This window comes from Ambystoma mexicanum, chromosome 2q (assembly GCF_040938575.1).
Source record: "Ambystoma mexicanum isolate Mex_15411 chromosome 2q, UKY_AmexF1_1, whole genome shotgun sequence".
Classification (NCBI taxonomy): domain Eukaryota; kingdom Metazoa; phylum Chordata; class Amphibia; order Caudata; family Ambystomatidae; genus Ambystoma; species Ambystoma mexicanum.
In genome coordinates, this window is record NC_090924.1 from 623,599,863 (window position 1) to 623,615,656 (window position 15,794).

Here is a 15,794-nt window from a genome sequence, read left to right on the forward strand (position 1 = left end):
AGAGGGATACATATAGCAGGGCCCCCACAGATTATTTCCCTGTATGCGGACGACACCTTATACTTGCGGAACCCTATGTTAAATATTAACCCAGTCATGGAGGAGGTAGCCAAGTTAACACATCACTCAGGATACAAGATTAACACTACAAAGTCTGAGCTGTTCCCCATTAACTCAAGGCACTGCTGAGTCGGAAGACCTATGCAGATTCCAATGGGCTCAAACTAGCTTACAATATCTGGGTGTTACGGTATCACGAACACAGAAATAGTTGTAGGAAAAGAATCGCGAAGCGTTATCTCAATGCATTAGCAGTGAAATTAAACGTCTGGTCAAGTTCCCGATGTCGTTATAAAGCAGAGTCTCACTACTCAAGATGGTAGTGGGGCCCAAGCCACTATATTATTTCAATACCATCCCAATATGGCCAGGGCGTAAATTCTTTGTGAAGCTCCGGTCATTGGTAACACAATTTGTTTGGGAAGGTGGGACAGCCTGCATGAGTTGGGAGACATTGCCTGAGCCATACAACCAGGGGAACAAGGGGACTAGCTGCCCCGGATTTCAAATTATGCCATCTGGTGGTGCAGGCTCATTATGCAGGATTTTGGTACCGGCTGGATACCAGTCCGCGACACCGAGCCTTGGAGTACAACGGAGCGGCCCCAACAGATCTTAAAGCGGTCATCTTAGATGACCACTACGCGGATTCATATAAGTTTGATCCGGTGCGCACCACAGTAAAAGCATGGCAGAGAATATTTAAACGCTTGGGTATACCCGGCCCATATAGTAGCAAAATTCCTTTATGGAACTGTCCAGGCCTCCCCCCAACATTCGATATAGATGTTCAAATCTTGTGGGACCCAGGGAAGGTAATGAAACTGGGAGATCTATACTCAGAGGGCTGTTTCGTAACTGAGGAGGAATACAAGATAAAATTGGGAGATACCCCAGTCAAGATGCCGCAATATTTTAGAATGGGTGCGGCGGTGTGAAAGAGGTGGTCATTGTTTCCCTAGGAGCCGGACCCCTGCGATTGCATTGATGTTAGAGTTCTGGGAGATGAGCGGAAGGGGGCCATTTCAATACTGTATTTGGTGATACAGAACAGCATGGTGCAACACAACACTGCGAAGGGAAAATGGGAATGGGACATTTCAGCAAGTATAGATGAGACTAGGTGGCGGAGACATTGCCATCTAATCAAGGACGTTTCACTCAATGTCCACCTAAGGCTCATACAATTTAAAGTATTAAATAGACTGCCGTATAGCCCAGAGAAGGTGGCACGATTTTCCTGCGATGTGTCAGACAAATGTATGAAATGCGAGGCAGAGGGAGGAGAAACAATTCATATGTTTTGGTGTTGCCCAAAAGTGATACTATTCTGACAGGAAGTTGCTGAGGCACACCATACAATGACAGAGATCCCCCCCACACCTCCTTAGCCATCTGCCCCTTAAATACCTGTTGGGAGATATCAGAAAGGTTGTTAAAAGGCGTACACTGTTTAACATGGGATGTGTTATAGCAAAGAAGTATAAATTATTGGGGTGGAATTCAAATTAGCACCAACAATATGTGAATGGCTCAGAGATGAACATGAAAGGTAGGAGGGATATATCGGAAAAGTAGCGACAATGAGTAGGCCCAAGGATATTTGGGGACCATTCCGGGAGTACATGAAAGAAGAACAGCTGTAAGATGTGATAAAAAGCAACTTAATACCTGGATTTATAAAATTTATTGTGCACCTGCATGAAAGTCAACAATTGTATTAATGAGAAAGATTGAACATCATGTGCTACCTGTTGCCTAAATAAAGTTTAAAAAAAAGGATTCTCTCGATAAGGTCTGTGATCAGTACCAGTACGAGAGTTTTATCCGGTCTCAAGGGATAGTGCAACTGGATCTGGTTTCTCCGTAAATTCGTTTCCAAGAGTACTGGTCTTTGAGCCTTCCTGGGCTCTCTTTCAGCCGCGGGATTCTCAAGTCCAGTTCACGCTCTCTGAACTGTTGCCCTTCCTGTAGTGTAGGGTTCCCGGTTAACCTTTTATGGATTATAGGCTCCTCTCACCCCGGCGGTTCTTTAGTCCGCCCCTCACGAGCTGTGGGATCCTCTCGCCCTGGCGGTTCTTCAGTCAGCCCCTTGCATGCTGTGGGCTTCTTGCGCCGCTGTGGTGCTTCATTTGGCCCCTCGTGAGCCATGACTTCTGTTGGCTTCCCTGTGCGGGTAGTCACGGCATCTGCGTTGCCAGACACTGGTTCCTTTTTCCTTCAGTGGTGGTGCTTCCCGCCTCAGCGGCCCCGTAGTAATTGGGAACTTTGCCTGAGTTCCAGCCTCCTCCACCCACCACAGTGTGTGTGTCCTGAACAGGACTCCTCCCTGGCATAGCTCTGCATGTCTATGTTTCCAGCTCCTCAGCAGATAGTTCTCTGTCCCCTTCCGTCACCCAGCTGGCTTTAAACTCCTCCCTGGGAGGAAAGAAACAATCCGGTTGTTCCTGGTGTTCGTCGAAAAGGTGACACCATATTCACATCAGAAACCAAACAGCTGACCTTAAAGAGACCATGTCGAACTGTTAGGAAAGGGGAGAGGGGGTGGGAAATCTTGGTGTCATTAGGACATTCATTGTTGCCAAAGGAGGAGGGGGAGAATCACTCCCAGTGGGATTGTGCTTGCCCTGTCTCATAGGGAGGTTATTGGGCCATAGGCTCCCTTCTCTAGTCCCAAAGGGGGTGGTGTTCCCTTGGGGAGAAGGGACGATCTCCCTGGATTCGTCACAGTGCTCCCTGATAAGGTTGAGATCTCAAAAGGGGGTGTTACTCAGTAATTTGAGAGGACATTGTGGGTTGCTCAGGACAGGCATTCAACAATGGTTCAAATGATTAGACCTGTATGGTTCTCAAAAAATGAATTTCTTGCAGGGCGATGTTGACTTTATACAATCCAAATAGTGGATATGTTCTGTGCTCTAGAGTATTAAGTTCTACATCATTGATAAGACAGCATCATTTCATTTGCTTCCAAGAAACCTGGGAGACCAAGATTAAGTGCATGCAGGGGTTTGCTAATAACATTTTTGCCCTAAAAAGGACTGGGGATATACAGAGTAGGGTCCGAGCAATATGGGTGCACGTTTCCCTAAATGCAAATATTGACCCAATTGACATTGGTAGTAATGATCTGTAAGAGTCAAGTCAGGTTGATCGGTGGAAGTAAATGAATACTATTGAATATGTATAAAAATAGACAGCCCGTTGTAAATGGGACCAAGACCATACACTTGATAACATTTTGCATGAGGGCTTGCCAGAAAGGAAGAGTTTGTTCTCCTTACACGTGATTTTAATTTTACATTTGAGCATCTGATTCTAACTGACAGGCTATTGGATGAGGAGGACATAGCCAGGGATATCTCAGACTGTATGCATGTGATCTTTGTTGGGTCACAGTATGCAATAGGATAGTTTAAGGTCATCGCCCAGCAGTATGCATGTTAGTGGCAATCATACTAGCCACAATGATTTTATCCTCCTGGAACGATGTGTGCTTCAGTGAACGATTTCTCAGCTATCAAACATAGTGATCACCAAACATAGTGATCACCAGACACTTGCCGTAGCACTATCCAATTTCATTGCTAGCTCATTATTGAATAAGAGCTATTTCAACAGTATTCCAATTGAAATCAGTGGGTTCGAGAGACAAACATGCCAATTGGACTGTATAGGGATGGAATATTGGTACCACATATCTATATGGACATGCTACCCCTTGCTAATTGTCCTACTACATTTTCCAGTGAATAATAGTGCAATCTTGGGCACCTATGTTGAAATCATTGGTAGGATACGCTGCTGCGCTACCCAACAGAGTAAACTGGTGAAAACACTGGCAGTGAAGGAATCTAGTTGGTTATAAGGATTAGGGGAAGCTTGCCAGGCAGCATTGTTTGGCCTGTGTGAAAGCTCCATCTAGATATGATAACATTTCTTTGATTAGGAATAATTACAAGAAAGTGCTTGCCTTCAAAAAGAGAGAATAAGCTGATGGCAGGTGGGACTTGCTCTTCATGCAATAAATGTAATAAATGTGTAGGTTTTCTAAATGGGTCGCTGCCGGTACCTTGGAAGACAATGTTAAGTTATATGGTAACATCCCAGCGAGAAAGGTAGTACAAGTATTTGAGGGCCCTTTACAATGAAACCAGATTATTTATGGTGCATCGTCATCATAAAAGTGACGACTGAGAGTGCCCATCAGACAACACTGGTATTTTCCCCAAGAGGAGGTGCATGTTGCCATTATGGCTAAAACAAAAAAACAACAAAGCACTTGGTCCAGATAAGATAACTGTGTATTTATTTAAAACGGAAACAAGAATTTGGGGTCCCTTTTTCATGCATCTATTCAATGCCATAACAGTTACTGTTGTATTACCAACATTTTCGGCAAGAGCAGAAATTGGCCCAATCTATGAAAAGGCAGGGTGTGAAGAACCATTCCATTTTCACCCAATCTCCTTGCTAGACTTGGTGGGCAAAATGTGTGCAAGATCTTAGGCCATTTGAAAACCTGGTTTGAGGGGAATACATTAGCCATCTTTCAAATAAGTATCCGTACCATCAACCAAAGCTTTAGGTTCTTTCTCCTCATGCAGAAATGTGTTGTTCAGAGGAGAGTGAACCTATATGCCTTATTCATGGACCTGCAAAATGCTTTTGTGAACCTGTGGAAAACTAAGGCAGCTAGGTGTATAATACTTTACTGGCACTTCATACCAACAATGTTGCAGTCGTAAAACGGAGTTTGGATGGTGAGGTCACTGCACCATTTGATGTTCGGCAGGACTGCATTTTAGCCCCCACGCTATGTCTTTTCATCAACAGGGTAAGTGATGGTGTACTATCTGTTCCCACCAATGCTCCTACATTAAGTATCGATAACTCCCCACTGCCTGCAGGCTATGCAGTGTTAAGTGTCCTCAACTCATATTGGTCTGCAAAAACAATGTACGTTTTTGATTTTTGTAGCAACATGGGCCTATTAGTTAATTGTTCAGAAACAAAATAAGTGGTCAATCTGCCGTTTGTGAAAATACAGCCTTAACCTTTTTTTCAGATCGACAGTGTTGGTATTGGGCAAGTCAAAATCTAGGACTTACATGGGAATTAGATTTGTGGATGCAGCTAAAGGAGTGCACCAGTTAGAGAACTCCAACCTAACTATCCTTGGATACAGTTCCGTTACTGCTGCATTTGCTAAAGAAATTGGTGGCAGGGCTAGAAGACCAACTCTGAAATTATACAAGTCACAAGCACGTCAAACAGCCTTATATGATGCAGAGCTCTAGGGATATTGCCCATGTTGCATGAGGATTAGTACCAAAAATAGCTTCTTGAAGATAATCCTTTGCTTACCGACAAAACTCAACTATGCCATCATTACGTGAGGAAGTCAATGTAAATTACATTGACAGTGATATTGCCCTAAAACCAATCCAGTACTGGATCAGACGAGTGTCATCTCTTGCAAAGTTTAGAGATGCACCATGGGGTGTGTTAATCCAGGATGATGGGTCCTCATTACCTTGGTGGAGGCATGTTAAAGAAATGTTGACTTACATGGGGTTACGCCAGGTTTTGGTAAAATCCAACTACAATTAAATTCGGTCATAAGAAGGAAGAATGTTATTACATGAGATCTTAAAATCGGTGTTGCTTACAAGTTATTGGGACTGCAAACTAGCAGCTGGCTAGGAGCGTTATCTAGACTATATGGGGCAATGTTTGTGTGTTTTAATACATTTAGAATTGATATTTTTATTTTTGTAAGTTTAATCTTTTTATTGAATTCCAAATTCACAAACCAACAGCATAGTAAACCAAACAAATAGTTTTTCGTGGTCCCAAGATGGGTCCAGACGTCTGGGGCGACTAGAACAAAAAGAAATGTGCATAAGGATCAATTCTAAGGGAAGACCAAAAGGAATAAAGTCATACATTCTTCTGGTCTTCTGCCTTTAGCTTACTGGGCAACTCTTGGTCTGCGATATCAACTGATCACGGTCCCTACTGCAAAAATGCAGTCGAAACGGAAGTGCGCTTCATGCAAATTTCTACACTGTATGACAGATATAGGAGACTATCTGAAGCCAAGTTCCTTTGATTTTGAAATACGGAGTACATCTGAAGCTGTGAATATAAGCAAGTTGACAAACAACAAAGCTACGAATTGTGCAGTGGCTAAATACCTGCACAGAGCATGGATTCGCAGAATGACTTGTGTGAATGTAGCAGGCTAGCATATGAGCAAGGATACTTACTATAAAGAGCAAGGTTTAATGGAAAGTATTCCAGCACTGGGTCTTATCTGAAGGTGGCTTCAGTGCCCTACTTGTCTCAAGGAAGGTCAGCATGAAGGTATTCGGTGAGCAAAGGATTGGATTCTTATTGCACTGAACCATTTTCTCCCACCATTTCAACAGCCTTTTAATGCCAGAGAGGCAACTACTATACTTGAGAGGAAACCAATCCCTTTACAACCACCCCCTCACCCTGTGAATCTTCCCCCTGTAGCCCCCCCACAACAGAGAACCTCCTCTCTTGCAAATCCTTCCACTACTTTCCACCATAGATCTCTCTCATGTGCCCCTCCCCATCCCTATGCACAAGGAGGAGCATGTAGAGGTCTCCTCTGGTACCCCCCCCCTTCCAATGCGCCAACCAACTCCAGTGAATACCGGAACCTGTGCCTGTACCTTGTATACCACATGCAAACCCTACACTTAATGTGACTCACCATCCCATGTAAAATCCACAGCTTTCCATAGTGAAAAAGAAGATTGATTTTTTTTACATGCAGTTTAAAACAAAGCTCTTACGCATTGGTCAAGCTGCGGATCACGGAACTTCCAATGACCCTTATACCAATTACATTTTACCTGATGCAGTTTTCAGGATCCTTCTTGCAATCGATGTTGCATCTGTAGCGCTCCCACGCCATCCAGCCCATTGGTGGTGTTCTAACCAGACCATTATCCAAGGAAAGGTAAGGCACAGCCAGGGCCAAAAGGGTGATCAGTGAAAGCAGCAACATTGTGGAAAAAACAGCTTTCCTACAGTATGTGGGGTGGGGTGGGGTGGTAAAAGGGGGGAGGGGGTGGGAAGAAGAAGAAAAAGAATTGGGTGATCACCATTATGTTCTTTAGGGCTGGTCGCAACAAGCATACGCATCTTGGAGGATACAAAACAAGGAATGCAATTATGTACTGTAACACACTCCTGTCCATAGCCAAGGGCAAGCTGGCTCTCAAAGCAGGATCAAAAAGGAACTGGGAAGCAACCTGGAAACCATCACCATTTAGCATTACCCGAGTAGAAAAGCATTTGCAGAAATTGTGGTAAAACCTTCAAAGGTGCACATAGAGGAACATTATATGGCCTCTGAAAAGATTCAAGAAGTGCAGAAGGGGCTTGTATAACTCCTCACAACTAGCAAATACCTAGCACATTTGATGTGCAAGAATGAGTTAAAAAATAAATAAAAAAGGGTGGGGTTTTGGTTAGTAAAAACAACCGCAAAGATTTCTTGCACTGCATTGACCCAGTAGATTGGAAAGACCAGGTCCCACTCTGTATGCTGGTACAGCACTTGTGGTAGGTTTATCAAGAACGAAGACCCAGGTTTAGGCACCTTGCTTGGTTTGCTACTGAGGTCATCCCTGCGAGAGAGGATTAGACAAGGGTTGCGGAAGGGATCTGTGTAACAAGCTGGTGGGAGAGGTGTATATTTTAGATGGTCATCGGGTACTAGCTGGTGTCACCTGCAGTGTGCAATGACTAGTTGATGTCTGTAGTAAAAGTTGGAAAGTAGACTGGCCGTGTCCCCGTTGTTTGCGCATCTATCAAGAAGCCACATGTAGCAAGGCACAAGTGGAATAGCAAGGAATTCAAAAGCTAGAAAAGGAAGACATGGTGGTCTCCCCACATCACTGGCCTCTACAGACATAGGCCGTCTTCCCCTCTGTTCGCCACCCTCAGTCTGTCCCTTCCATAGACAGATACGTTGTCCTTGGTGTACCATAAGGATCTGGGACCGGGTCATGGTGCTCATTTCACCTTCTGTCAACTGGTTGATTGGCAGGCTGAAAGCAGCCTCGGACCTCTTCATGTAGAGCCAGACGATTACATAAAGTAAGAAAGGTATGGATTATGGGGTTGTAAGATTTACATGCGTTTAACGAGCTGCAAATTAAACTTGAATGTACGAAACACTGTATTTATTATATGTACGAAACATTGTATTTATTATGTTTACATAGCACTTTACGCCAAAGCGCTTTACATTATAACAAGATACATATTATTTGATAATGCGCTCCAAACCCAGGGGTAGCCGGGCGCAGCAGTTACAAGAATACTTAAGCTTAGGTTACAGTTACAGGATACAAACAAGGATATATTAGATACATTACATGTGTCATTAAAGTATTTGCAGTGCAGGTATACAAAATATACTAGCTGTAAGTACAGTATAGAATATACAGGTCCACGTAAACTATAAACAGTATACAGTATAGAATATGTGGTCACATGTCAAGTTTCAGAGGTATCAAGGTTATTAGACGAGATAATAGATCTGAGCCTATCACAACGGCACAGAATGTGGGTCATCGTTAGTCCAGAGCCAACTTATCACGTTGCTTCTAAATCTCGTGTAGGGTAGGTTGGCTCTCAGTGTGATGGGGAGTGTATTCCAGGCACGGGCAGCTCTGACAGGGAACCTTGCTCCACCCGCTTTAGTTAGTCTAAATCTGGGTATTTCAAGTAGGAAGTGGTTAGAAGCTCTGGTGTGGTGAGCAGATTATTTTCTTGTCAGTCTGGCCGAGATATAAGGGGGTGCAGTGTTGTTCAGACCTTTATGGGTGAGGGATAACGTCTTGAGGAGAATTCTATCACTGATTTTTAACCAATGCTGGTCTTTCCTAATGTTGGAGATGTGAACTCTACAGGGTATGTCCAGGGCTGCTCTAAGAGCATTGTTCTGCAGTATTTGCAATTTATTTATGACAGTTTTGCTAGCGCCTGCATAAAGGGCGTTACAATAGTCCAATTTGGACATTACTAAGGCATTGGCTAGAGTAATACAATTAGTTTTGGAAAGGTAAGGTCTGCAAGCCCTGATTAATTTGCAGGTGTAAGCTGTGGAGGAGGCTAGGGGAATTAACTTGTTTTTTGAGAGATAATGTAGAGTCGAGGTAGAAGCCTAATGTTTTTGCCTCGGTTGCCACTTTGATTATATTGCCATCTATGTTTAAGGCAAGATAATTATGGCTATGTTTTTTAAGGTTAGCGTCGGAGCCCAGGATCAGTATCTCTGTTTTGTCGTCATTCAGGCAGAGGCCGTGGGTGGCCATCCATGCCTGAATGAGGAGGTAAATCTTGTTTACTAGAGCTGCGTCTTCGACAAAATTGCCAGATAGTGGTATGAGGATCTGCGTATCATCCGCATAATTGGTGTAAATTGCCCCCAATCTGTCAAGTTTGTCAAAGAGTGGCTTAGTGAAGATGTTGTACATTGTAGGGGAGACACATGAGCCTTGTGGGACGCCACAAGTGATTTGTATTGGGTCCGCTGAAGCTAAAGGGGAGAACACTCATCGTACGGTTGGCAAGGAAGGATTGTACCCAGGCTATAGCTTCACTTGAGAAATAGGCGGCAGACGCTAGATGGTTGCATAACACTGCATGGTCCACCAGGTCAAAGGCAGCCGATAAATCAAGGAGGAGGAGCATAGCTGTTTTACCTTTATCCTTCAACTCGTCGATTTGTGTCTTAAGGTCAATAAGGGCCGTTTCAGTACCATGAAGTGGTCTGAAACCAGATTGGCGTGATCCTAGTAGTTGCTTCGTTTCCAGATAGTTTTGGATCTGGAGGTAGGCTACTCGGTCAATGAATGAGGAGAAAAGGGACCGTGGTGATAGGCCTGAAATTTGTGGGGATAGCTGGGTCAAAGGTCTGTTTTTTTAAGGAGGGGCAGTACCCATGATTCTTTAAGGTTAGTGGGTACAGTACTGGATCTAAAGGAGGCATTAATTAGTTTTGAAATGAAGGGTGCTAAATCCCTTGCTGCGTCCTTAATGACTTGTGCAGGGCAATCGTCACCTTGACAGTTAGAGGGTTTCAATGATAGGATCACCTTTTCAGTTTCCAAAATGGATATGTTAGTAAAACTGAAAGGTTTACCATTACTTTGGGTGACTGTTCTAGGTGAATCAGTCATGTGGGTGGTGTGGGTTCTTGTGGGGCTCAAGGATGCTTTCTTCTTTGCAATTTTAGTTTGTAGGGTTGTAATTTTATTAGCTAACGCATTTTGGATCCTAGTACACCATTGTTTGTCCTTGGGAATGTTGTCTGTGGGAGCAATAGGGTTTTCCATTTCCCGGAGGATGGAGAAGAGTTCTTTAGAATTAGAGTTGGCTTTGCTAATTCTCTCATTGAATGTGTCTTTTTTGGTTTGGATTATAGCCGCCTTGTATTTTTTAGCAAGGTTGTCCAGTAGGGTTTTGTTCTCCATGGAAGGTGTATGCCTCCAGATGGCTTGGAGTTTACGTTTTTGGGTTCGTAATTCTTTAAGGTGCGGGGTGAACCAGGAGTGAGATGAGATTCTCGTTTACTTTTACGTAGTTTGATGGGGGCAATTATATCCAAGGCTTTGGTCATGGCGATGTTGAACGTCTCAACTAGCGTATTATGGTCAAGGTTGTTATCGCCAGTAGTGAGAGCTGGTAGGAGAAGTGGGAGGAGTTTTTCAGGCGTGATTTCTTTTTTACTTCTAGTTGGCATAGGTGGTACTATTTCCGTATTATTTGGTTTAGGAGGCTCTATCGTAGCAGAGAAGCAGATGAGGTGGTGGTCAGTCCAGGTTTGTGGTAGGATATTAGAAATAGTAGTAGCAAAGTTTCGGTTGGCTATCCAATCTAATGTCCGTCCTTATGTGTGTCGGGCAAGAACTTTCTGGGTAAGGCCATGATTGACTAAAATGGATTGAATGGAGTAGGCTTGTTTTTCCTCAAAGTCATTAAATCCCAAGTTAAAGTCACCTAAAAGGAGGAGCTGTGTGGAATCTTTAATGTTATTGGTAAGGATGCCGGATAGGTCGTCATCGAAGTTACCTAAAGGGCCTGGTGGTCTATACACTAGTAAAACAGCTAGTGTACTATTGTTGGAGATAGGTATTTTGGCAGAGAGCAGTTTGCAGGATGTTATTTCCAAGTGAGGGGTAAGTCTTACAGCTAGATTACTTCTAGCGATAATAGCCAGACCGCCTCCCCTAGAATTGGGCCGATCGACTCTTAGTAATTTATAATTGTCTGGTATGGCAATCATGAGTGTGGGACCTGCGGCATGGAACCAGGTCTCAGTGATAGCAAGGAAATCTAGGTTATCCATGGCTAGTATGTCAGCAATTTCCATATTGTGTGCTATGAGGGACCTTGCATTGATGAGAGCTCCTGATAAGGTTGGAGTTGTAGTTTTTTCTTGAGTAAGTCTGGACTTAGAAGTGTTGGATCTCTTCTGATTATAGTGGAGGTCCGTTTGTGTTTTAGGGCGCCTTTCTGCCACTGCGGCAGGCGGGATAGGATTGGGAGCAATAAGGGTTAGCATGGAGCCTAACGGTCTAGTTCTTTTGTTTTTAAGGTCATAAAGGCGGGGGAGTCTCGCTCTGAGTCGGGTATTCCTCTCTTGCAGGTTGCAAGGTGTGGAGTTGGTGTGGGCCATTGTTATGGTAATGGTTAGACAGGTCCAGAGTAAGGTACAGAGTATGTATATGTGGTAGGTTTTAGTAGTGCACATGATGGGGGACAGGTAGCAAGGGGGCATCTATATTTGACAATTCCCATCAGCGACTAAAATGCATACAACAGCGAGCACCTAGGTTAGACAATTCCCATCAGCGACTAAAATGCATACATCAGTGGGCACCTAGATTTGACAATTCCCATCAGTGATTGAAATGCCTACAACAGCGAGCACCTAGTTTTGACAATTCCCATCAATGACTAAGACGCATACCGCAGCGAGCACCTAGTTTTCACATTTCCCATCAGTGACTAAAATGCATACAATAGTGAGCACCTAGGTTTGACAATTCCCATCAGTAACTAAGATGCATACAACAGCGAGCACCTAGTTTTGACAATTCCCATCAATGACTAAGACGCATACCGCAGCGAGCACCTAGTTTTCACATTTCCCATCAGTGACTGAAATGCATACAACAATGAACACCTAGATTTGACAATACCCATCAGTGACTAAAATACACTACACGCAATACACGAACGCCTGGATTTGACAATTCCCATCAGCGACTAAGATGCAAACATCAGGGGGCAGATATATATGGCAAATCCTGTCAGTTAGTGTCGGTATGTTGGCTCAGGGCATGCGGATAGGGCAGTGCTAGCAGGTATAGTCAGTCTCTTCTCAGTTAGATGAAGAGGCGAAGTCTGATAGTTACGCATAGTTAATGGCAGCGCTATAGTGCGGCAGCCGATAGAGAGGTACACTTAGGTCAGACAATACGCATAGCAACAGGTGGGCACAGTACCAAGCTATTTTACCAGAACATTATCAGAGTAGTGAAATACTAAGTTGGATAGGTTGAATCTAGTGCTACGGAGCAATATTGAGCAAATAATAATTGGTAGCACAATGTAGATAAATAGTTCAGACAGTTCATATAGCAGCAAGCTGAGATAGTTACGTGTTGACTCGTCAGTATCAGACCGGCAATGCAAATCGTCTCAGGAGATTCAGCAAGAGACCAGTGTCTTGTAAACTCAAGAGTGTGCACACGTGTGAGAAGACCAAGCTATGGCAACCTACATCAGGCATATTCGCTGTGGGCAAGGCAGGCACAAGACGGTTTTAGAGGCATTTAGATTTGTGAGCCGACTTTCAGTCATGGATAATCATGCAGGCATGCACAGTGGCAGTGGCTGGCCGTATAGTGCAAGGGCAGGTTATGGCATTTAATGCACGGGCGGTTTATAGGCCAGTGACGTTATCAAGTGCATTATGTTTAGTCTGCAAAATGCAGTGCTGTCAGTAGACAACGCTTACCTTCAATAGTGTTTGATCAGCTTTGAGGCAGCATTAGTGAGAGACATACATAGAAGATAACAGTAGAAGCAGTTTACACATCATGAATCAAACCCATAAAACAGTATGTAGAACTATTTGCCTATGATGATAAACGAGAAAAGGAGGGGGTGAAGAAGGGGAAGGAGGAGGGGGACAGGATGGGGAATAGAATGAGGATGCAAGAGGAGGTGAGGAAGCGTAGGAGGAAAGGAGCAGGTAGGGAGAGGAAAGAAGGGGAAGACGTGAGGAGGAGAGAGAGGTGAAGGAGGGATAAGGGTGTCAGGGTGGGGAAGGAAGAAGAGATTTCAAGGAAGCACGGAAGGAGGAGAAGGTGGGAATGGCGCGGATAGAAAGAGGTAAGGAGTTCCAGTGTAGGGGGGCAAGGAGTTGAAAGAAGCGGAAACAAGAAGAGGCACATGGGGACGGGGGAACAGTAAGTAGGAAGAGATCGGCAGACCGGAGGGAGCGGGAAGGGGTGTAGAATGATAGGACAGAGGAGATAAGGGGGAGCAAGATCATGAAGGGATTTAAAGACAAGACAGGGGAAGTGAAATTTAAGTTGGGAGTGGAAGGGAAGTCAGCCAAGGTAAGAAAGCGAAGAGGAAATGGAGTTGTGAGGAGCAAGAAGACAGAGTGGTAGAGCGATTTGAGGGGGGCGAGATGAGAAGCGGGGAGTCCAAAGAGGAGAGAAGAACAATAGAAAAGATGAGGGAGGAGATTGAAGGTTTAGTGGCATGGAAGGTGAGAGAGGAGCGGACTTTACGAATTTTGAAAAGGTGATAGCGACAGGTGCAAGATGTAAGGGAAATATGGTTGGTAAAGGAGAGGGGGGAGTCAAAGTGAATGCCTAGATTGCGAGCATGGGGGAGAGATAGGGAGATTAGAGGGGAACGTGAATAAAGGGAGGAGGGAGAGTGTTGAGAGAGAGAGAGAGAGAGAGAGAGAGAGAGAGAGAGAGATAGAGAAAGAGAGAGAGTGGGATGACATCCAGTTTTTAATGGCAGTAAGCCAGGAAGAGAGATTAAGGTGGAGGTCAGGAGTAAAGGAAGAGAAGGAAAGGAAGAGCTGGGTGTCGTCGGCTTAGAAATGGTGAGAAATTCTGAAGGAAGAGATGATGGGGGCGAGAAGCGAGGCATAAAGAGAATAGAAAAGGGCCGAGAACAGAGCCTTGGGGTACACCGTAGTCCAAGGGGAGGGTAGAGGATGTACGACCGCCCCAGTAGGAGAGCCAGTTGAGCTGAGCCTTTGAAACCAAAGGAGGAAAGAGTATTGGAGAAGTAAGGGGTGATTGACAGCATCAAAGGCAGCAGAGAGGTCAAGGAGGATGAGGAATGAGGATTGCTTAGAGTAGCGAGCAGTGAGGAGAGAGTTGAGAACATAAGTGAGAGCGGTCTCAGAGGAGTGTTTAGGGCGGAAGCCAGATTGGGAGGGGAAAAGGAGAAAAAGGTTAGTGACAAAAGCTGAGAATAGACTAGGGTTTCCATGTTAAACACGTTTTAATGCACCAAAAATAAGCCAATAGATTGGACAGGTGAAGAGGGTCCAGGAGGGCATCATTGAAACCTGTTATTTGGTGGCTGTAGAAGTCTGCGTGCACCCCCACACCCAAGGTTCTCAGAGTGAACCTGGTGGAGGAGACTGTTGTGAAAAGCTTGAAGTACTGGATTTACTCCAGTCCTTCAACCCAAATAAACATAGCGACCACCCGATAAAAGGACCAACATTCTGATCACCGGCTACACAAAAGGTTTGGACAACGATGTTACCGACATAGGGGAGGAGTCGTTTTGCCTACTACGAGCACCTAGTCCCACCATCTCCTCCTGAACATGACATGACACAATTTGCTTCTTTTAGGGGTAATCGAAGGAGAGCCCTGTTGGAGGCACCCCAGGTACTATATTCTTTGACCAAATGTGTAAACGGACCTCTTTGGAGCACAACCCAGGCCAAATTACCTGTTCTGTGGGAGAACGCACAAGGGTCTGCAATCACACTTTAGCTCACTTTGCCAAAGAATAAACATTGACTTACATACCAGTCTGGACATGACCAGGACAATCCGGCACTGAAATATCAGGCAATTCTCCTCTAAACAAAAATACCAACAACCCCAGACAAGTGTTTCTGCTTTGGTGTGTGTGAGTGAGAAAAGGCTCAGTGGTAACACCACTCTAAAAACAGAGCACTGTGTCCAAATTTGTCATTAGCCTTCAACTCGCCTGTGTTTTCCTTTCCCTATAAAATCGACCATGTACGACGACGGCTCGAAGGAGGGCCCCTTGCTGGACATCTGCAACTGCCCCTGCAGGCTTGATGCAATTTACATTGTTAAGCATGGGCAGGAACAGAAGACACGGCATAGTGTGATTCAGGGCAAAACCTCTGCTCATGTATTTCTCTTCACCAATCCTCACTGTGCTTCATTGATCCTTGTGCATTGTACAGAACGAAAAACCACTCGTCGTGTCTAGCTCTCCACAGACACTGTCCGAAACCAAGAAAGCACGAGAATGAGTTTCCTGTCCTGTTAGCATCCTTTTCCTTGCCTACCTTTTCCCAACACGACCTAGGGCATGTTAAGAGTGTGCAGAGCTGATCTGAACATATCGAGAGCATGAATAAAATCTACATG

The 15,794-nt window shown here is 44.5% G+C and overlaps 1 protein-coding gene across 2 annotated transcripts in view; it reads right to left on the reverse strand.

Annotated features, from left to right (window-relative positions):
- The window catches only part of LOC138569641 (alpha-N-acetylgalactosaminidase-like), a 358,057-nt gene that overhangs the window by 293,383 nt on the left and 48,880 nt on the right, over positions 1 to 15,794 (reverse strand). For both annotated transcript variants that reach the window (XM_069647792.1, XM_069647791.1), the window contains exon 2: positions 6,951 to 7,124. In XM_069647792.1, the coding sequence (XP_069503893.1) occupies positions 6,951 to 7,105 (155 nt within the window). In that variant the 5' untranslated portion in view covers positions 7,106 to 7,124. The remainder of the gene's footprint in view (positions 1 to 6,950; positions 7,125 to 15,794) is intronic.